Source organism: Adiantum capillus-veneris, chromosome 29 (assembly GCF_014529385.1).
Source record: "Adiantum capillus-veneris isolate H3 chromosome 29, ASM1452938v2, whole genome shotgun sequence".
NCBI classification, from domain to species: domain Eukaryota; kingdom Viridiplantae; phylum Streptophyta; class Polypodiopsida; order Polypodiales; family Pteridaceae; genus Adiantum; species Adiantum capillus-veneris.
The window spans coordinates 135,312,384-135,336,533 of NC_140959.1; the positions used below are offsets into that span (position 1 = coordinate 135,312,384).

At 44.0% G+C, this 24,150-nt stretch overlaps 1 protein-coding gene across 1 annotated transcript in view; it reads left to right on the forward strand.

The window, feature by feature from the left end:
* Window positions 1–13,087, forward strand: part of ALN (allantoinase) — a 161,480-nt gene extending 148,393 nt beyond the window's left edge. Inside the window, exons 12-15 of the mRNA XM_086506256.1 lie at window positions 10,697–10,807; window positions 11,927–12,037; window positions 12,115–12,213; window positions 12,451–13,087. Of these exons, the coding sequence (XP_086362382.1) occupies window positions 10,697–10,807; window positions 11,927–12,037; window positions 12,115–12,213; window positions 12,451–12,597 (468 nt within the window). The 3' untranslated portion in view covers window positions 12,598–13,087. The remainder of the gene's footprint in view (window positions 1–10,696; window positions 10,808–11,926; window positions 12,038–12,114; window positions 12,214–12,450) is intronic.
* The last annotated feature ends 11,063 nt before the right edge of the window (window positions 13,088–24,150 follow it).

Here is a 24,150-nt window from a genome sequence, read left to right on the forward strand (position 1 = left end):
CATTAGTAGTGGTTACTCTTAGCACCTCCAAACGATGCAAGCTGCGGTCGGGGGGGGCGTTTGGTTGTAAAAGGCCTCTATATTTTCCAGCCGGAACTCTGTTAGGTTATGCTGGAGAAGTGATGAGGGAGTGGTTGAATATCTCCCAGCCCGGACTTTGTTAGGTTATGCGAGAGGAGTGTTCATCGGCGGCTTTATGTCTCTATGTCTTGTAACATGCATTTCTGAGCATTTGTGTTGCATTGTGATGTGCCAACCACTAAAGAGTCCTTATTAGATGAGATACTTATGGGAAACCAACGACCCAGGATATTCTCCCCCCCTCGATCGGAACGGAGGGTGCCTATAATACATTTCGAGACATTTTCAGCCATAGCCAGAAATTGTTTGAAGCACATAAAAACTTCGGACTTTGCTTTAAGCGAAAATACCTATGCATGCCTGGAGTAATCATCAATGAAAGTCACGAAGTAAAGGTAATTGCCCAAGGACGAAGTTTGCATGGGCCCACAAACATCACTATGTACAAGCTGCAACCTGCATGTGGCCCTAACTGAACCATCCTTTGGAAACTTATAATGCTGCATCTTACCCAAAATACAGCCTTCACAAACATGTTTGACAGGTGCTTCAAAAGGCGGAAAAGAAGCAACCATATCAGATTTCTACAAATGCAGCAAACTGACAAAATTCAGAAGACCAAAACGTGCATGTCAAAGTTTTGCATCTGAAATAGCCTGTGAATCCACAGCTGCATTTTCCAAATTCTGCCCACACTTGTCATACAAAGTGAGCTTATACTACCCGCCAGATGCAACAATTTCATCACCGAAACTGAGATCATGTACTGTACATCTGTCATCCACAAATTGACTACAAGACCAAGTCTAGGAAGTGCAGATACAGACAAAAGATTCTTCTCGATCCCAGGTACATAAAGTGCATCAACAAGTGTGAAAGGACTGCCATTTGCAGCAGTAAGCACAATCTTTCCAACTCCCTGAAATGGATAAGAGACATTGTTGGCACAAGTAACTGAATTCCCATGAGAGACAGACTCAAGAGAGGTGAACATATCACGTTGTGAGGTAATGTCCTTTGTAGCACCACTGTCAAAATACACCACATGTGAATCTTCAGCAACTGACATGTATGTATCATGGATAGCAGGATTATAGGTACACTCTGCACTAAAAGCCCATTTTGCATCAACATCAGCGTCACAGTCTCCTTTCAGAGAAGACTCAACAATAGTTGCATTTGTAGTGGAACCAGCATTTGCACGTCACTGATAGAATTTTTGCACAAAATGACGAAATAGCTTGTGCAGAACTACCTGTAGTGGAAACGGAGACCGAAATGAGTCCGAATGAGAAATCTGAGCAGACTAAGCTCTAGGAGCTTACCCAAAAAAAAAACCGACTTGTGAACGCTTGCCAAAGCTCACTGAAATCCGAGAAAGTGAGCAGGCGTGTGCTGGCTAGCGACTAAGCTACAGAGGACGCAACCTACTCTGATACCAATTGTTGGAAGTAGGGTTGCAAGAAAACACAGCTTGGAGAAGACAAAGGAAGCTCAAGGCACACAACAGAGAGTGTATTACTTAGTGTGCAATGGAAGGATAGATAGCCCTAGAATGAATGGGCGTATATACAATGCACGGGGGAAAAAATCTCCTAGTGAGGGAAAAAATGTCCTGGTGGTCCTAAGTGTGTTCACACACATCACTACCACATGTATATGGTAACACATTCAATACGGCTTTCTACATCATTCAAATTTAAAAAAATACAAAATTGTTAGATAATGTCAAAATTTGAAGATTTGGACACCGCCAATGTGTTTGAAACGCCCAAATACCTAAAAATCGATTGTCTACTTGCCCTGTTCTGACACTCGGAGAGGGAGAAAATGCTAAAAAACCTCTAAAAGAGGGTTGTAGTAGAACGGCGTGCTAGGGGCACTCTAAAGTTTTGTGAAATGGTCTTTGCGCACCGTTCTGCTGCTTCTCCCTTTTATGGGTTTATATATATATATAGCGCGAGAGAGAGAGAGAGAGAGAGAGAGAGAGAGAGAGAGAGAGAGAGAGAGAGAGAGAGAGAGAGAGAGAGAGAGAGAGAGAGAGAGAAATGAAATGTTATATTAACGTCTTCAAAAGGCCAGAGTGACCTATGAGACCAAACTGATACAAAAGTGGTAAGTCTGTTACAATGTCTGAAAAGTGTGAAAGTGTGAAAAATAAATGCGAAAAACTAAATACAAAGTATTAGATAAACTTCTTAGGAGCATTCTGGGTGTCTGGCTAGAATGCTTCTAATCCTTTGTTGCAGTCTCCGCCGGTGAAGTGTGCTTCTGCATCTCGGTCGTGGTCGTCTCGATTTCCTAAGTATGCATGAGAAATGAAATGAAATGAAATGTTATATTAACGTCTTCAAAAGGCCAAAATGACCTATGAGACCAATCACTTACAAAATAGTGAATCTAATACCATGTCTGGGTACAAAAGAACTAGAAAAGAACTAGAAGTGAAACAAAATACTACTACTACTACTACAATCTAAAACTACGTGGGTGTAGCAGCTAATACAATAGGTACCCGGTAAACTGGATGTAACAGTGTGTGAAACAAAGATGGAAGAAATGGTGAGGATCCATCCTCATCTGCACTCTGAATGTCGAGAGAGTATGGCTCGAATCTTCTGTTGTAGTCTCCGTCGATGTTGTGTAGCTCCTCTCCTCAGTCGCGGTCGTCTGTATCTCTGTAGCTCCAATGCTCGGTCGATGAGAGAGAGAGAGAGAGAGAGAGAGAGAGAGAGAGAGAGAGAGAGAGAGAGAGAGAGAGAGAGAGAGAGAGAGAGAGAGAGAGAAATGAAATGAAATGAAATGTCCAACTGGATCAAATCCTGACGGATGAGTCTATTAATCTCTACCCGTGTCAGAGACCTCAAGGGTGCCTGAAGAGAGTATTGAAAAGGAGGCAACCTGTCCATGGTGAAACCATGTGTCTGAAACCATGATGTCATCTGAGCATACCAGCATGATGTATCCCCGCTAAGAGCTAATTGTCTGGAGGACTCTAGAGCCACCCTGGCATATCTGTCTCTGGTAGTATCCCACAGACTGTGTACAAAGGAGACTGATCTTGTGAGCGCCTCAATCTCCATAGGGGGGGCAGCTAATTCCGCTCGAATGATATCATGCGGTACAGAAACCTTGGCTCTAATCAGCCGAGAGATCATAGATACTAGGGGCTTCTCCATACGCCTCCACTCATCCTGGCCTATAGAAGGTCCCCAAACCTCCACCCCATATAACATAGTAGAGGCAACCAAAGTATCAAAGAGCCATAACTTTGTCCTAGGTTCCTGGAACTGAACCTGTGAACACATCCTCTCCATTCCTCCCAGAGCCGCACCAGCTCTAGTTAGTCTAGTCTCTGCTGCTCTTCTCAAGGAAAATCTCGGCCCAGTAAAGACTACCCCCAGGTAAGTGTATGCATCTGTATACTCCACAATCTCCTGACCATACTTGAAAGTGGGTACTGATCTCCTGACCCATTGCAGTGTGGTGTTAAACACCATAACCTTGGTTTTACCTAGGTTAACACACAATCCACTATCCTCTGCAAAATTGCGTAGTGCATCCAACTGTCGTTGCATACCTTCTGGTGAGTCAGATATCAGCACAATATCATCAGCATATAGCAACAATGGGATCCACGTCCCTGCCAGCTGTGCACCTCTGTCACCCTCTCTATCGATGTAATCAGACACCTCATCAACATACATACCAAATAGAGTAGGAGACAATGGGCAGCCCTGTTTCACTCCAATGGTAGAGTGAACTAAATCAGATACCCCTTCCGGAGTGCGTACCCGTCCCATCACTGATTTGTACAAAGCCATAATCCCCCAAATCACCTCTATGGGCACCCCCATCTCCTGTAGTCTGCGCATCAATTGAGCTCTTGGTACCATGTCAAATGCTTTACGAAAGTCACAAAGCTACAATATATTCGTCTCCCATGTGCTCTGCCCTCCTCAATGATGGCCCTGAGTGTCAGAATATGATCAAGAGTGGAGAAACCCCTCCTGAAGCCGGCTTGACCCTTTGCTCGTACCCCCTCGCCCTCTGCCCAATTACTCAAGTGTTGCTCCAGGATGGATGCATACAACCGCGCCAATGTGTGTCCAACCATGATAGTGCGGTAGTTCCCAGGCTCTGTAGGGTCACCAGCCTTGAAGATGGGCACAATATTAGACAATCTCCAAGTCTCAGGTAATCCCTCACACATGGCACGATTGAACAACACTGCGAGAACCTCCATCAGCATATCCTTGGCATGTATAAAGTGCTCCGATACTAGACCGTCATGATCATATGCCTTCCCGGTCTTCATTCTGTCAATGGCCCTTTGTACCATCTCAGGTGTAAAGAAAGTGCTCGTAGCTGGGCAAGGCTTGGTAGGGTCTGGAAGGGGTTCCTGTCCAGGAACCGTATATAATGATGTCGCATATTGGCCCCACACCTCAGGTGAAGTAATCACTGGCGGAGGGGAGTGCTCATGGAAGAGACGCCATGCCTCTCCTGAGTCCCTACTCAAGAACATCTGATACAAGTCTCGCTCCATTTGGGCTAGGTAAGCTCGCTTCTTCCGTCGCACAAGGCGTCGGAAAGCAATCCGAGACTGTCTGTAAGTGATGACTCCTAAAAGAAGATCCCTCTGAAGCTGGTCTCTCATCTCTCTGCATTCTTCATCATACCAACTATTCTGGGGCATGCTCCCAAAATGTCGTCTCTTGCCCGGCTGAGTGTGTGGGTATGCCACTGATGCAGCCCCGTGCAATGTCTCAGTCAGTAGCATGGTGCACTCCTCCACTAAGAGGCCTGTACCATTTGTGCCAGCTGTGCCTTCCAATAGACGGTGCCAGATCTCCTCTGAATAAACGAAATCAGTCTCTGGAGTAAATGTATAGCGGGTGTGTGACCTGTCTCCTGATGTCTGGGTTGTACTATACTGAAATTTAACGGATAGTGTCAAGAGAACATGGTCTACTGCTATGCCCACTGACCTGGCTCCCACTGTGAAATCCTGAATGCAGGGGATAAAGCTCGGTTGTGTCATAACATAATCCACTGTACTGGCCCCATGTCTATGTGGAAAGCATGTGAAACCGGCTGCTCCAGGAAATCGCTGTAAGCCATTAAGTATGGCTAATCCATGTGTAGTCGTCATTTCCATGAGGTATCTCCCATACTCCATTTGCTCTCTGTCATCTGAGCATCTGTCAAGCCCCAATTCACCCACATTCAGCTCTCTAAGCATCTCATCTGAAGTGTCGTAGAAGACTGTTTGCGAGTTCCCCGTTCGGGCATTGAAGTCCCCTAGGAGAATGATATCACCATCCCTAGAAAACTCCCAAATGTCATCATCTAGGATAGAGAAAGGCGCCTGTCCTCTGGATGCGGCATACATTGATGTACTGGGAGGAAAGTAACATATGGCAATATATAGGAATCGACCTGTGTCAGGTCTCAGTCTCACCCACATATGTCTAGCATGATCATCTCTTCGTACAATATGCAGTAATGGTTGTAGTTCCTCTCTGAATAGCACTGCTACTCCTCCTGAACCTCTACTCCCGTGCTCAGATCTCGCATTTGTCCTGTGAGCCGTTTCCCATCTGTATCCCACCACATGTGGCATTACCTGTCCAGGGGCCTGATGAGTCTCTGAGAAGAACACAATATCCTTGTCCTTGAAACTCTCCTCAAATGCGCCCAGGTCCAACCTCATAGACCCATTACAGTTCCAAGTAGCCATCTTCAGTGTGGTCCCATAGGTCTCGCACCGTCATGCAATACGCCGCTCTAAAATCACCACCCGTCCATCTCTGTAGAAGGCTATCTTTCCCTTCTCCCTTGCCGCTGTAATCTCTGGCATTATCTCTCATATATGCGAGCTGTGAGAGAGTCACGTCATCACCGAGGAAAATTCCTGTCTTTTTGAGAGTAGGCCTCTTCCTCAAGAATTCCTTCTTCTCTTCCAACGACGGAAAGCGTAGTATGAGAGCTCTCCCCTTTGAAGACTCACCCGTGCCATCACTTTTCTTACCTACCCTCCATGCCTTTGTGTGCAGAGGCTTTTCCATCCCCATCATGGATGTAAGGCTTGTGACCTCTTTCTCCACATTGTTTTTGTCTTTGAGACCGGTCACTCTCACATGCAGTGCTCGCATCCGCCTTCTTTGTTCCTCTTCGAGAGTCATGTTGATAAGCGTCGGTGTACAAGGAGTTTCTTGACCTTTCCCTTTCTTGGCGACCTCAATCCATTTTTCAGCCTCGTCCGCCTTTTTCTGTGTCCTTGTTATCATCTCCGCCCATGAAGATGTCTTTGCCACACTCAGTTTCTCTTCCTCTGTGATCATCCTTACCTGTTCCTTAATTTCCTTGATTTCATCTATTACCGAGGGTTGAAATTCGCCTTCCTCTAGTCCATTGCTTACTCTATCAGCAAGCTCCTGTTTAAGGGCTGAGACTTCTTTTTTGAGTACCCGTATCTCGGCGTTTGGGTTCTCCTGTTTGAGGGTTGAGACTTCTTCTTTGAGTGTCTGTATTTCTGCGTTAAGGCTCTCTTTCTCCTTCTTCCACTGTGCGCCCTCATTGAAGACCATCTGAAGTAGGTTGGCCTTCTCCTTCCACCGTCCTTCCATCTCGGTTTTCCACTCCTTCATTTCCCTCTCCATCTGCGCCATCCGCTTATTCGTGAGCACGAAGGTTGCCTTTGCTCGTGGCTTGCAAACATGTGAGACATTGGCGGCTTCCATGTCCTGTGCAGGGTCTTCTTCAAGTGGATCCCTTACGGTGAGGCCCAAAGAGTCAGGGTCTTCTTCAAGTGGATCCATTACGGTGAGGCCCAGAGAATGAGAGAGAGAGAGAGAGAGAGAGAGAGAGAGAGAGAGAGAGAGAGAGAGAGAGAGAGAGAGAGAGAGAGAGAGAGAGAGAGAGAGAGAAAGAAAGAAAGAAAGAAAGATTTTTAACGTCTATGTCAGGCCGAAATCGGCCTATGAGACAAATCAAATGTACATTGTGTGTATGTCATCCGTCTATCGGAAAGACAAATGAAACAAAATTGATACAAAACTGAGCTGAAAGTAGATAGTGGAGTATCTGAGGAGGGATGGAGCTCTATCTCTAGGGGTATATGCATGTCTGTATGCTCAAGGTAGTACAATCATGAGAATGCATCAAGCTATCTAGCTCCATCCTGTACTAATGGGGGGGTGTAAGATGTGGTACATGGGTGGGTCTGGTGCCAAGGCTACCCGGATGAAAGCTGTCGGGTCAGCCCTCATCTGAGCCACTCGCTCCTCAGTGGCACGGCGCTCCCGGGCTCGGATCTCCTCGATCTGTCGGTGGTGGGAGCTCGCGCCCCTGTAGCCTGTGACTCGTGGTCGTCGTCTAGCTCGGTTCACCTCCGCCTGTGGGAGTGTCACTCCCCTCTGAGTGTCTGGTGAGGGGGGGGCGGAAATCCTCTGAAAGAAGTCTGTGAGCTGCGACTGTCTCCCCTCTGTCTGTGTAGCTGTGTGTGGCTGTAGTAGTGTGTCCCGATGGCTCTGTATCTCTAGTAAGAAACGTCCGAGCTGTCTCTGATCTCGAGATTCCATGATCTCTCGGAGAGTGGGCTGTCCTCTAAATAGGGCCTCATACCTGCCTCTGATCTCAGTGTATGCTCTGCATCTACATACAAAGTGCTCCTCACTCTCCACCTCCTCTGTGCAGGCTCTGCAGATTCGCCCCCCCCTCGGAACACCAGTATGTCTCCCGATCTCAATCTCTAACCTGTGTGAAGCCACTCTCAGCTGACCAATCGCCACCCGTGAGCTATGTGGCATATATGTGTCCATGTAGCGTGGTCTCTGTATGAACCCCCCAGACAATATGGTGAGAAACTGGTCTCTGTAATCTGACATCCTCGTCCCCAAGCTAGGTGCCGCCCAGACTCTCCTAGTGTATAGTTGCCACAGATCCTGTCTCAATACCAAGTTCCTCTCACTGCGAGAGAGGTGAACATATGGTGAGTGGGGGTCGTACTGGAATGGTGGTAGGCTCTCCATGTCAAGACCGTGTCCCTCAAACCATGCTCTGACCTGTGAGTACCATGCTCTCTCATGTCCACTCTCTGATAGCTGTATAGCTGCCTCAAATGCTCTACGGGTAAGTCTGTCAGGAGGTAGCTCTCTCATCCTCTGGATGAAGCAAACTGTCTGGAATAGTGCCTCTACAACCATAGGTGGTGTGGCGAGCTCGGCTCTAATAATGTCGTGTGGCACTGTCTTCTTGCTGCGGAGCAAGCGTGAGATCATATATACCTGTGGTCTCTCAAGTTGTGTCCACTGGTCAGCTGTCAATCCTGGTGCCCATACTGCCGCCGAGTACATCAAGGCCGGGGTGACTAAGGTGTCGAAAAGCCACCCCTTCGTGCGGGGCTCCTGAAAGTGTGCCTGGTGGCACCTCCGCTCTAGCATGGCCAGAGAGAGAGAGGTGGGATAGATAGGTTGAGGAGAGGGGGGGGGGGGGGGGGGGTTTCGCGATAGACAGAAGAGGGGCGGGGAGGGGGGAAGGGGCGCGATAGACAGATGGGGGGGAAAGGGGGGCGATAGATTGAGGAGAGGGGGGGGGGGGGGGGGGGGGGGGTTGATAGACGGAGGAGAGGGGCGATAGACTGAGGAGGGGGGGGCCCGCGATAGGCAGAAGGAAGGGGGGGGGGGGGGGGGGGCGGGCGCGAGGGGCAGGGGCACACAGAGAGAGAGAGAGAGAGAGAGAGAGAGAGAGAGAGAGAGAGAGAGAGAGAGAGAGAGAGAGAAATGAAATGAAATGTTATATTGACGTCTTCAAAAGGCCAAAGTGACCTATGAGACCAGAAAGTTACAATGTGGTGGATCTGATACAAAGTCAGAGTAACAAGATGACAAAATGACAGAAATGACAAAATAAAATACTATGGAATCCTGAACTGCTAGGTGTGAACTAAGCAGCTAAAGGGATAGCTAGATCACAGAAGATCCAACATCGGTCGCTGGCGGTTCTCATCAATCTCCTCCATGGTCAGTAGTCTGATCGAGCGTCGTGCATGTCGAGCCAAAGTGATCCGAATCCTCTGATGCAGCCTCCGTCGATGCTGTGTAGTCCTCCACAGTCGTGGGCGTCTGGATCTCCCCAGTTCAATCGCTCGGTCGATCAATGTGCCTCTGGTGTGAGGCGACGAGCTCTGCTGTGGTAGTAACTCCTCCGAGTGTCCAGTGGCAGCTCTAAAGAAGAGAGAGACAGAGACAAAGAGTAAGAAGTATGTATATATATAGTGAGAAGTATATATAGTTCTTTATATATATATAGAGTAAGAAGTGTGTGTGTATGTATATAATATATATATATATATATATATATATATATATATATATATATATAATAATAATAATAATTATTATTATTATTATAAAGGGGTTTTAGCCGAACGGCGCACGAGGGACAGTCTAAATTCTTGTGAAATGACCTCTATGCATCGTTGGGCTACTTCCCTCTTTTATGGATATCTATATATATATTCATTTATTTATTTATACTTTTTACTCTATATATATGAACTATATATATATATATATAGAGAGAGAGAGAGAGAGAGAGAGAGAGAGTGAGAAGTATATATAGTTCCTTATATATATAAAAACATATGAAAGGGAGAAGTAGCAGAACGACGCATAGAGGCCATTTCACAAAAATTTAGAGTGTCTCTCGCGCGTCGTTTTGCTACAACCCCCTTTTAGAGGTTTTTTGGCATTTTCTCTCTCTCCGGGTGTCAGAACAGGGCAAGTAGACAGTCGATTTTTAGGTGTATGGGCATTCCGGACACATTAGCGGTGTCCAAGTCTTCAAATTCAGACATTATCTGACAATTTTGTATTTTTTTAAATTTGAATGATGTAGAAAGCCGTATTAAATGAGCGACGCCAACCTTGTGAAAAAGACAATCACATTTAAAGAAAAGGTGACTGTTTTCAAGGATCGTTAGCTCATTGAATGAGTAGGTGATACTTTTTCCATATTTTTGTTAATATCAGTCTATTTTTCTACGTAATGTTGGCCCTTCTCTCATTGGAGGAGCTCTTTATCTCTCTCTACTAGAAGGCCCTCCAAAAGACCTCCGAAATTTTCTGATGCAATAGTTCGAGTTGCATGAATAGTGGTTCTGCCAGGGGTCCACCTGACAGCAATCTAAAGATCTATGCTTTTGAATTTGCTCTTTTGTCTCTTGCTCTTCTTATCTGACAAAGGTTGTCGTCTGCACTAAAGGCTATTCTTACCTTCTTCGTAGGGTCTCTTTCATCGTGCTGTGGGGCACTTTTTCCACCATAATTCTGGTATCCTGGTTTCTAGGCATTGCAGTTGTGTTATTCTCTAGTCTTTGTGTTTGTTGTTGTCAATCAAATTAATTCTAATGAATAGATGGATGGTGCCTGTAATTGTTGTTGTCAATTAAATTAATGCCAATGAATGGATGGATAGCACCTGTATTATGCATCTGTTCTGATCAATTATTACAAACATGACCAATGCACACGGAGGCTTAGACGTACATGGTCAGGTTATGTTAAAATTTTTAGAAGAAAGTTATCTGAGTTTTGCTTGTGAATTTCAGGGGGGTGACATTGATTTCCTGAGTTCAGATCACTCACCAGCACCACCAGAGCTGAAAATGCTGGAGGATGGGGATTTTCTAAAAGCATGGGGAGGCATATCATCTCTTCAAGTATGCTTCACTCCTATACCAGTGGTGCAAGATGTTGTATAAGCTTGCAAGAAATTTGTCTTCTGAGGGTCTTTCATTGACAAGCACATTGTAAAAAATCCAAGTCAATTTTACCTTGTTCAGATGCAGCACCTCCAAAGAGCATTGTAAGCTGTCTTCATACATGTACATGTACATCTGCACGTAGACTTATACTGCATGGTAAGATATTGATGAAGCACACTACAACACATAGAGCCTTAGCAGAAAGGGGCTCCGGCCTCTGCTTGGAATAGCGGGCTAGGCTGCCAGCGACCCTGAGCGATTGAGCACATGGGATAGCCAGCCGGGAATTGTGAGGCAAGAAAAATGCCATTGCTGGTGGGAAAAGAAACCCAGAGATTTTATTGGTCCAGCCACTTGCTTCTCACAGCTCCTTAATTTTTCCATTTTCTCCAAGCCTTGCCCTTCCCAATTTTACTTGTCAATGAGAACTACCTCATTATTATTTGCTTCTGATTTGAATTTAATGTTTACTTCAAGCTTATCAATGAATCACAATCTTTCCAGTATATTCCCAAGCCATCAATGTTTGTGACACGTGAATAGCCCTTCCTATACTGCCACAGACTTATGTCTGAAAGCATGTGAATAGCCCTTCCTATACTGACCACAGACCTATGTCTGAAAGCACCTCTCTAGATTGCCTGTGCATGCTGCAGTCCCATATTCATGCCCGAGCATAGCTACATCTGGTAGCAACATATCCAGAATCCTCAAGGCCCATGTCTGATTTAACTTGGTGTAATTTTAGCTCTCATTCTGTCTACTTCAAACCCATGAAAATGTGGTAAGAGGCGTCATTAGGACCCAAATTTTTTGCCTAACAACAGTGATCTTGGTAAATAAGAGTCTCTTGGTTGATGCATACATTGATTGTATGAGCTAGACCCTAAACTCTTTGCAAGGTGCTTGCAGCTTGCAGGTTTAATGAGATCAATCCGCATTTGCAGAGACTAGTCGCAACAATTTGAAGTTCTTTTGCAGCTTTCGATAGGCATCGTTTTAAGATGATCAAGTGAAAAACTGTCTCTCACTGTCACACATTAGATACAACTAATCCGACTTTTGTATTGGCAGCTTGTACTTCCTGTGACCTGGACGCATGGTAAAGCTAACGATGTTCCTTTAGAACTCATCTCTCAATGGTGGAGCTCCAGACCTGCTAAGTTTGCAGGTCTTAAGAACAAGGTAATCCTTGACAGCATAGGTCTTAAACTTTTGAACTAGATGTGACATGAGTTGACTGATGGTTTTTCTTTTTGCAGGGTTCGATAGAGAGTGGGAAAGACGCTGACTTGGTCGTGTGGGATCCTGAGACATCTTTTGATGTTGATGAAAGCTTTACTATTTATCACAAGCACAAGGTTAGTCAATTGCTTCTTGCATTTTGAATGCAGATCTTGCTAAAACAGACTTTTTGCTGCAATTAGAGGGAAATTATTGCTAGAGCCTCATTTGTTGGAAAGGGAAATTTAATTAAGTCGGCCCGTTATTGACAACGAGATTACAAATTGCATGTTTCAAAGAATCTTGGCACAAGACCTGTGTAAGTTTTTGGTTAACACTAATATCTGTGTGTATCCCTTTGTTCTTTCTCATAGATGACGCCTTATGCTGGAAGCAGATTGTATGGAAGTGTCATAGCAACTTTTGTGAGAGGCCAGATGGTATATCATGAGGGTCACCACACATCAGAATCATGCGGACGCCCATTAATTCCTTCCACTAATGGTTATTCCAATATGTGATTAACATCCATATTGGAATATGCTTAGTGCATACATGTAGATGCTGTATTTGTTATATAGGCATGTATTTGTAATGTCATGAGGGTCATCACGCATCACAATGATGCGGATGCCCATTGACCCATACCGCAAAAGGATATTTTGCTGGCCATCACTCAATGTGATTAATCACCCAGATGAATATAGACAAATGTAAATTTGACAGTGCCGCCGTTGATTGCAATCAACCAGAGGAGGATTTATTGAAGCCTATAGTCGCAAGCAATGGATACCTAAGCTTCTACGCCTTCTTGAGTCTCGTTCATTTATACAATTTGATGATGGCTTTCTTGAAAGACCTGCACTGTTATAGACTACTCAAAATATTACTGGCAGTATTTTCGTTTACATCTTGAATATCTTCTGCCAATGATCTACGTTTAATGAGACCGTGGCACTTAAATGTATTTATATGATGTGCACCCTAAAACCTTAGTTGTGATAGTGAAAATTGTTACAAAAGAATACAAAAAGTGAGGAATCTGGATGGTCTCCATGCTGAGCTATTTTTAGCACGAAAAGAAAGGCTAAGAGCTGAGTCCAGCTTTGTGTTTAAAGTATTAGTGGTATTAAATAAAACGTGCAGCATGCTAGTCACCACTAGACACGTCTTTGTTTTAACTAGTATGGCCGGCCTCTCTCTCCCTCCCTCTTTATCGTGTGCACTAGGGCTTCTCTCAATTCTGGAGTTTTGGCTTTCATGTCACAGTTTTCGACAAGTGTAAGGTTACTCTTTCTGCCATATTATGTTAGTTTAGATATCATCATTGAGGCAGAACCCTTAAAAGTAGTGATGCTCTTAATCTTGGCTTTTTCTCATGTATTAGAAAGACCTTTAGAAGTCTAGCGAACGAAAAAGAGAGTTGTCTCCTTGAATAGGGGAGAAAAGGGGGAAAAGATAGAGGATTTGACTCCAGGATGGATGCATGAATACGTGGACCAAAAACCTTGTCCCAGACAGAGATTTCATAACCGGTACATAAAACCATCTCTATTAGTTTAACTCGATATATTCTTTTGAATAGCTTTTTAATTAAATATAGAATTTTCACAGCTTTTTGTTAAATATAGAAGACGGGTCTGTACCTCTTAACTATGCACGTCAGCCAACTCTTTACACCATTATTATTTTCACGTTTCTTTTTCAAATATAGAAGACGGCTCTGTAGCTCTTAACTATGCACGTCAACCAGCTCTTTGTCTTTTCGCTTTCTCTCTAACTCTGTGTAGGAGCACAGATTACTGTTTTACTTTGTAGGTCTATCACACATCTATTGCTATCATATATTACTCTTGTTCTGTGTAGGCCTATCACCTCGCTCAATCTCTCCCTCTCTAGCATGGAGCAAGAATCTCACACTGTATGTGATTGCTCTCAGGCTCACTGTGAACTGTGTGCTAGGTATGTTGTTGATACGGTCAAAGAATATCATGCTAGGAGAAAGAGGGAGCAGCGTGCTAAGAATAAGCTTGAGCAGGTAGCACGTAAGGAAGATAATGATCAAAATGGTGTTGATGATGCAAAGCGTCAAAGACTTTGCAATGACCTTGTTATGCTCTTCAATCGGTGTACAAAAGCCCTCGATGTTGCATCACGCTCAGATATTTTGTGCAAGTTTGTCAATCATCCTTCTCTTGGAGACCTTGAAATGTCCCAAGGCACAAAAAACCTTCGTTGAAGCCATACGCAACACAATAGATGCAATCAAATTACCCAAGAGCGGACAGGAGCTCTTTCTTAAAAGGTTCATCACCACAATGCTTATGAATGTTAAGTGTACATCTATCTCAAAAGTGAATGTTTCAGCTGTATCTAAGTTGCTAAATTTGCACAAGAGGAACTTCATAGCTGCAAAGAATCGGTTGAGGGTAGCAGGTGATGGCAATTTGTCAATCTCTTTGTGTACTCCACAGTCCATGGATCGTGGTTTCATAACACTTGATGAGAAAGAGTTGATCTTCTCTTTTTGGATGTCTAACACGTGTTTCACCCAATAAGAAGGATGTGTGCAGAAAGCGTATTGGAAGAAATTCATATGTCAAACATCCTGTGCATCTTCGTGAACAATCTCAGGTAATAATTTGCTTCACTATATCCATTTTTGTTTTCTAGTATTTGCATTCATGACCTATATTCACTATAATTGGGTTGATAAGAGTAGATATGATAAATATTGGATGTGAAGGAGAATATAAATGGAAACATAGTTTTTATCATACGCGTATGTTATTGAAACATACGTTTGCAGACGCATACTTTCACACGCGTATGATATGTATAAACTGGTTAGGTAAAAAATTGGTTTACATAACCAGTAAAAATCTTTTAACACTTATTTCTCACTGGTATACATCGTGGTTAAGTGTTCACATGTACTGTTTGTCACGTCAGATAGGTAAAAAACATATCTGTTTGAAAGAAAAATACTGGTTTACATATCCAGTAAAATTTTTTTAACACTTATTTCTCACTGGTATACATCGTGATTAAGTGCTCACATGTAGTGGTTAGGTAAATAACATACCGGTTTTAAATGAAAAGACTCGTTTACACCAGCAATAAGAACATTTGAACTGGTTGACACTTATATACCACTGGTACGTACCAAGGACATGTGTTCATTTTTTTTAATACTTATTTCTCACTGGTATATATCGTGGTTAAGTGCTCACATGTACTGGTTAGGTAAATAACATACCGGTTTTAAATGAAAAGACTGGTTTATATCAGTAGTAAGAACATTTGCACTGGTTGACACTTATATACCACTGGTACGTACCAAGGACATGTGTTCATATATACTGGTTTGTCTAACCAATTAAGTGAAAAAAGCATAGTGGTTTGAAATAAAAATACTGGTTTATAGTAATGTAACAGTTTTCCTCAAAGATAATAAAAACCTGCAGTTTTCTTCAATGTTCTTTAACCATATATGTCTTTCATTGTAGGTGGAGCTCTTTCTCAACTTCAAAGAACAATACCTTGAAATTATAATAAGGCAACGGGCGTTTGAGTACGTGAAGCCATATTTTGTGCGAAAATTGAGAAACCGATATACTTCCTGCTGCATTTCGCATGTTCAAATGTCCTTCCTAAAGGATGCCATAAATCACATGCGAAGTTCTGTATTCGGTCTGCATGGAAAAGCTTGCCAATGTCAATGCAACATATGCAAAGACAATGGTGGATGCAAGGCACCAAAAAACCCTATCAAGAGTGTAACAGCCTTATTGGACTCTATACTGTGTCCAAAATCAGATACGTCCACCTTCCATGTCCTTGCTTGCTTGAGTGGTCAATGTAAAAGGTGTGGCCCGGATAAGTTAGACTTTTGTGCTGCAGAGGCTGCATTTATTGCTAAAAAGATTGTGGTGAAGACTTTTGAGGACCTAGAAGTAGGAACTGCGCGTGACGGTCTGAAGAAGAAAAGGAAAGTCTTGTCGCATAAGGAAATATCATGCCAGGATCTCTCAGTCATGTTCAAAGACCGTCTTAAGAAATACATAATGCATAATTTTGTGTATAGATGGCAAGCAGAACAATATAAGGAATGTATACAAAGCTTTCCAGAAGATGTTGTTGTGTCAGTTGTTGACTTTGCTGAAAATTATAGTTTCAAAGAACAAAATGAGATTTAGTCCATGCACTGGTATTCAAATCAAGTAACTATTTTTGTGCACATAACATATTTCCGAATTTGCAGGTAACGACATCACCCTAGATCAGTATTATTTCTTTTGTATTAAGCCTTCAATAATTTTTTATTTTTATATTATGCAGGTGACATCCACAAGACAATTCACTTCTTCATTTCAGATGACAAGCAACATGACACACATTTTGTTCAACACTGTTTTCTGAAACATGCGGAATGGCTAAAGCAAGTTGGTCTAAACATAAGGCGTCATTGGGTATGGTCTGATCGAGCAGCTTCACAATTCAAAGCAAGAAGACCATTCCATTTCCTTGCCAGGTATACCATGTTCTAACAAACATTATCTGAAGGTGGTTTTAATATAGATACCTATAATATTGGCATTAAAGTTGTAATAAAATGCTTGTATAACATCAGTAATATTATAATACGTGTTTTTTTTGTAATTTTATCATGCCAAGAGTATATTAACCTTCTTCTATACATTGAATAAATTGCAGATACAGTGTTTTTACGGGATGGAAAATGTCTTGGAACTTTTTTGGATCCGGCCATGGTAAGGGTGTTGGGGTATAGGCGTCTGTGCCTGGCCCGGCCGCCCAGAGTCTGGGCACCCACTGACTTGTATACCTTATACATAGCATAAGTGTATAGGGGGCTGCTCACTCTTTGAGTCTCTCCACCCACATCGTGTGTATCTCCTTCTCTCTCTCTCACTCTCCGTCTGTGGTGCTCCCCGATCCCCTTCAATTGGTATCAGAGCTATGGTGACAGCGGAGACCATGACGGCTTTGAGAGCTTCGAGGCGATAGCTCGCTCTCTCTCGACGGTGGAGAGATTAAGAAAGCTTGGAATCTTTGTGAGAATGCAATGGGAGCTTGTGAGCTTAGTTGAGAGTGATGTATGCTCTTGTGGAAGCTCAGAAAGGACTGTGGAAGATTGTGTGTAAGTGAAGGTGCTGCCCTAAAACTGTGTGCGCAGCAGCACAGTTTTCAGATTCGTTTTTCTCCTTGTAGAATGCAGATCTGAGAATTCTATCCTATTGCCCATCTGTTTCGACGTGGTTTACAACTTTACAGAAGAAACTTTTTGCAAATTCCTCACCGTTTTGCTAATATTCAGCTCAGACTGACTGTATACAGAAATTCCAATTTTTTTGTTGTCGCATTGTGTGCGAGTTTGATGCACTTTTGGAAGCACGGGAGATGCTTGAAGTTGAGTGCATAAATTCTGAGCTGAAGATGCAATTGCAGCTTGTGTTAAGCTTGTGGTTTGAGGGTTTTTGGTAGACTTGGGCAACGAAGTACGGAGGCGTTTACACACCACCGAAGCGGTCTCTTGAGAGACGCAATTTTTTGGAGTACACAGGTGGAGCTTCTTTCACTGGTTTTCACAGGATACTTTGGCAGTGATTTTGTGCTTTGATTCATGGTCTTTGCGGATGGTTTGCATATGGTTATGGCGCATGGTTGATGCCCATTATACATGCATTTTGGCGAGCACTTTCAAGTGCCGGTGAGCTCTCTCGAGAGCGTTGTTTTCGCATTGATCAAGTTTCCGGATTGCAAATCTTTTGGCGCTTGCTTATGCGCGGTCACTCCGTTGATGTACGTTGAGTGGGGATTGCCATTGTATGTGAAAATGTGGAGCCATTTTAGCATTTCTACTCATTGGCATTGAGTAGTGTTATGGTTTATGGTAGAGATTGTACTTGAGTTTTTGCTCAGTTTTCAGGGGAAATTCTGTCCGATTTTTCTCAGATTCTGGGGAAATTCTGTCCGAGTTTACTCTAACTTTGACAGGTTTTGTCAGTTTGGACACAGTTTTGTGTTTTTTGTATCCACTCTCGCAAGAGTGAGGAGTTGTGTATCTTTCTTTGCTTGAGATAGTGGTTTGCTCTCGGGTGGGAGAGTCTTGTGATCTCGAGCATTGGTTGCCATAGTTTTGCAGAGCTTATGCATGTATGTTGAGTGTAGTTTGATGCGCATTGATTGCTCATTGTATTGAGCTTGCAGGACAATGGTTATTTTGTGTTGATAGCCATTGTGCGTCGAAACTCTGGCGAAATTTTCCCAGGAGTTTTATGCGTATCATTTATGCGATCTAGGTAGAGATTGCAGGTTGCACTCAGCATTTGCGTGCGGTGTTCTCTGCAGGTGGGAGATTTGTGCGTGTGTATGCATCGATACCGCACAGTGTGGGCTTGGTGATTAGCTCACAGATTGCAGTGTGATACTAGAGCATGCGAGGCTTGTATTGACATTGCGGGAGCTCTATTTTGGAGTGTGTCTCACAGGTTTTACATTGTGTTTCTGGCCATATTTGTAGACAATTTCTAGGTGTTGTTGGTGAGGTGGTTTTGCTTTCTAGTTTGCTACATTGTGCTCATGGCAGAGACAGGTGATCGATCAGATTGTGACCTCTCACAGATGCGCGTGTTTGATGGGTCAGACTTTGCGGCATGGAGAGAGTGTATGCTTGATGCATTGACACATCGAGGGTTGCATCGACCATTGAGTGGTGATGTAGGTAGACCTTCAAACATGTCTGACGATCAGTGGCAGGAGCTAGAGGAGATGGCACTATCTACGCTCTCTTTGCACCTTGTGGAATCTGTATATGCTCTTGTTATGTATGAGGCTACTTCGAGAGCACTTTGGCGCAGATTACATGATATGCATGATAGATCTGAGTCATCAAGGACTCGTGTGAGACATGTACATTCACGAGTATGCCGACAGGTGATATGTTGGTATTGTGGTCATTTTGGACACGTTAGACGGCGTTGTTTTCGTCGTATGCGACATCGTAGGAGACATGGCAGTCTCAGAGATGTATGTAATGATGCCATGGACTCAGTTGCTTTGACAGTTGAGGCACATGTAGTGTCGGAGTATACTAGTGACGGGGATGTCACTTTTACCTCGAGCTATGCACGAGATGCTATACATGTGGATAGTGCACTCCCTTCGCAGTGGTTGCTAGACGCAGATGCTATGTTTCATGTCACGCCGCATCGTGCATGGTTTTGTAGCTATTCTAGCGGGATGCTTGGCAGTGTACGTTTGACCGATGGATCGGTGCATGCGATAGCAGGTGCAAGAGATGTGAAACTGTCATTACCGAGTGGTGCATCTTACTTGTTACGACATGTGCGCTATGTAGCAGATTTGACAGTGAGTTTCATCTCGATTGGTCAGCTTAGAGATTGTGGATGTCAGATTTCGCTACGAGAGCGAGATTTTGTGATGCATTTGGGTTCGCTAGTGATTGTGAGAGGTGCCAGGAGTGGTACAGGTTACCCATTGTATGTGGATCACGCGAGAGACGGTGCTGTCTCTGTGATCATGCAACCAGGTAGAGAGCGAGAGAGCAGGCGAGTCTCTTTTGCTTGTGGGTTGCAGGATGCTTTGCATGGAGTGCAGAGCAGTGACCTTGTTGTGCAGGTTGCGTCTACGGATGCACAGGTAGAGCGGGATAGCTCTAGTGAGTCACAGCAGGATGAGTCATCAGAGGTGATGATAGAGATGACTCACATGGATGTTGAGATGTCAGCTATTGTGGAGTCATTTCTTGATATGCTTATGCCAGAGCTTGATGCAGATTCAGGACAGATGGATACTCTTGGTACACATGTGATGTGTGGTGGGCACGAGGAGTCACTCTAGAGCTCGGAGTCAGAGTACCATGGTCTCTATGATAGGAGACAGGATTGCCATGAGTTGAGTTCTGAGTTGGAGGTGGCAGAGGTTGCCAGGGTTGCATCAACGTTTGGTGTCCTCATGTACGAGATGCTGATCTCAAGGCCCGACATAGCAGCTGCAGTGGGAGCATTTGCAGCAGGGTTGATTAGTTGTTCGATGACTGATCTCGGCATAGAGCATAGGGGAGGTTTACAGGTATTGGACCGATACTTGCAGGAGTGCATGAGCTCTTGTAGACTATTTGCAGAGCTTGGAGCTAGCTCTGTGTGGCTTCCGCAGCAGCGGGATGTTTGTCTATCAGTAGATCCAGGTGCACTAGCTCATCGAGAGTCAGTGGGCATAGGTTGAGAGAATATCTCACCTTCTATTAGTTGTACACTACTAGATCTTGCTTAAAGGCACATTGGCCTTTAAGTGGGAGGTTGTTGGGGTTAAGGCCTATGTGCCTTGATCGGTCGCCCAGGTCATGGGCGCCCGCCCACTGTTACCCTATACTTATAGTGAGTATACTGTATAGGGGGAGCTGCCACTTCACAGTCTCCCCACCCACATTATGTGTGTGTCTCCTTCTCTCTCTCTCTCTCTCTCTCTCTCTCCGTCTGTGGTGCTCCCCGATCCCCTTCAAGCACACAGTTGGGGCACGACTTGAGCAGTCACACAGAGAGGTGACAGAGTCAGACATGCATGCTTTGCTAGTGACTGAGCAAAGCAGAGAGTCAGTTGTGCGAGATACTTCTATGCAGGATAGACAGGTAGAGCGGTCTTGCTCTAGTGAGTCACGACAAGAGGAAGTTGTGCAAGAGTCTATGCATAAGGAGTTAGAGCATGAGAGCTCTAGTGAGTCACAGCAGATTGAGTGGTCATGTTTGCAGTGGATGATTGCAGAGGAGGCTAAGACGTCAACGATTATGCAATCATTCCTTTCTATGCTCGACAGTGAGCATGGGGATATAGTTATGCAGGATACGTCTTCCAGCAGACACCTAGAGCAGCTAGTTTGCTCTGAGGTTGCACGACAGGTTGATGTGTCTTTTGCGGACAGTCAGGAGATGCATGTGGCTGGCACGCCTTGTCAGTCAGAGATGCCTATTGCCAGGGATATATATGTTGATGCATGCTCTGTAGAGCTAGCAGGGTCCGCTAGCATTGCATCGGCATTCGGTGGTCTCATGTATGAGATGTTGATCTTGAGACCGGATATCGCAACTGCAGTGGGAGCATTTGTAGTTGGGGTTGTCAGTCGTTTGTTGACTGATGATGGCATAGTGCACGAGGGAGATATGCAGGTATTGCATACATACTTGCAGTACGTGTGCGGTACGTCTGGTGGTGTATGGACTTACACGGGAGCAGGACAACCGGATGCACACGATCACAGCCAGCCAGTGGGCATCGGTTGGGAGAAATTTTCTCTCGCCTTTTGTAGTCTTTAGACTAGGTTCTCTTGCTTAAAGGCACAGCCGCCTTTAAGTGGGAGGTTGTTGGGGTATAGGCGTCTGTGCCTTGCCCGGCCGCCCAGAGTCTGGGCGCCCACTGACTTGTATACTTTATACATAGCATAACTGTATAGGGGGCTGCTCACTCTTTGAGTCTCCCCACCCACATCGTGTGTGTGTGTCTCCTTCTCTCTCTCTCACTCTCCGTCTATGGTGCTCCCCGATCCCCTTCAATGGGAGAACACGACGGTGCGGGAGCAGTGATAAAAAGGTCTTTAACTCAATACCAATTGCAGCCAAACTGCCCAAAGATAGACTGTGTTGCAGATGTTGTGGCATTATTGAGACGGATCTTGTCAGATGGTGTTACAGCCACCTATGCATCCCAGGCCCGTTATGTAAGCATGATTTTTTGGGAGATTGAATTGGGAGATGTCAAAAGGGAAAAAAATTGGGATGTGAAGGCTGTAAAAAATACCCACTCAATGCACTCTGTTTCTGCATATTCAGAGCATGATACAACTGCTTTGAGAACACGTTCACTGTCTTGTTTCTGTAGTGCATGTAAACAGAAAAAGTGGAGGAGATGTGTGAGCAAGTCACACGTTCCTTTCTGGACATACCTTATTTTGGAGCCTACAGAAGAAGGGGAAGACGATGACGACGAAATAAATGAGGATGCAGCGTATAAAGGACACTATGACACCCTCAGTCAAGCTCTTATTGTTGGTGATAATTTTGTTGTTCCCGCACCAAATGACAATGAAGAAAAATTGGATTTCTATATAGTGAAATGCACTGCAGCTATTCAGGAGTTTCATTCAGACGTTGAAGATGACTGGGGCAATATCATTGGGCGAGGATCCTATGCTATCAAAGGGTTTTACTATCGTATGATAAATGAACAGACCTACAAGCTTTTGGACAAAAAGCCAGAGGTGTTCATATATTCACATCTTGTTCGGGCAATCAAAATCCCCATGATACCCCATCCCAACAACTCAAAACTATATACAATATCACTTGATGTCAGTGAGTCTATCTACAATAGTATGCCTTTTGAACTGTAACCATCTTAAGAAATGCATAATGCATAATTTTGTGTATATCTGCCTTTAACTGTAAACTGAACTGTCTCCCTCCCTCTCTCTCTCTCTCTCTCTCTCTCTCTCTCTCTCTCTCTCTCTCTCTCTCTCTCTCTGTCACTTCTCAGTATCATTTCGGTATCATACCAGTCACTTCTCAGTATCATTTCGGTATCATACCAGTCACTTCTCAGCATCATACCGGTATCATACCAGTCAATTCCTAGTATCATACCGGTATGATACAGTATCATACCAGTCATTTTCCAGTATCATACCAATATCATACATTCCCTCTCTCTCTCTCTCTCTCTCTCTCTCTCTCTCTCTCTCTCTCTCTCTCTCTTCTCAATATCATACCAGTCACCTCTCAGTATCATACCGGTATCATATCAGTCACTGCTCAGTATGATACCTGTACTATACAAGTCCCTCTCTCTCTCTCTCTCTCTCTCTCTCTCTCTCTCTCTCTCTCTCTCTCTCTGTCATTTCTCAGTATCATACCGGTATCATACCAGTAACTCCTCAGTATCATACCGGTATCATACCAGTCCCTGTGTGTGTGTGTGTGTGTGTGTGTGTCACTTCTCAGTATCATACCGGTCACTCCTCAGTATCATACCGGTATCATACCAGTTCCTCTCTCTCTCTCTCTCTCTCTCTCTCTCTCTCTCTCTCTCTCTCTCTCTCTCTCTCTCTCTCTCTCTCTCTCTCTCTTCTCAGTATCATACTAGTCACTCCTCAGTATCATACCGGTATCATATTAGTCACTTCATAGTATCATACCGGTATCATACCAGTCACTTCTCAGTATAAGACTCTGTGTGTGTGTGTGTGTGTGTGACTTCTCAATATCATACCGGTCACTTCTCAGTATCATACCGGTATCATACCAGTCACTTCAAAGAATCATATCGGTATCATACAAGTCACTTCTTTGTATTCGACTCTCTCTTTCACTCTCTCTCTCTCTCTCTCTCTCTCTCTCTCTCTCTCTCTCTCTCACTTCTCAGTATCATACCAGTCACTGCCCAGTATCATACCGGTATCAGACTCTCTCTCTCTCTCTCTCCTTTTATTTGCAAGATACGTCAAATATAGAATACAATGTATTTCCGTGCAACTTGCTTGTAAATGTATTATACATGAATTCTATTACATTGATTGACAAGAAGGCTGAGTAATTCTCCATTTACATCCATCGACAAAAAAAATACATCGACAAAAGTCATCCACTTCACAGACTTTATGAAACTTTCTTTTTAGAAAAAAAATATGTTCCTTTCTTCTTGAAAAAGTCAATCCGCCATTTCCAATAAAAACGACGCACGTAGGTGTCGTCAGGTTGCCCGTCTGCACAAATTACAGTCCTCTTTGTATACTCAAGTCTGTCCTTAGAGTACAACCAGTGTGCCAGCCAGTTTATGACAGTGGTTGACAGAAAACAGGCGTGCACTTCTTTAGACTGCTTTTCTAGCTTGGGAAAAACAAGAAATGACCCCAATGGATTAAACATTAGCTTATATCCAGAATCATCAAAGATAAGTGTGTAATGTGGTAGGTCAGGAAAATTTTTGAGATTCTTGTGGAACACAAGTTTATCTGTCGTGCCCAATTTAAAAGGGGCCCTTGT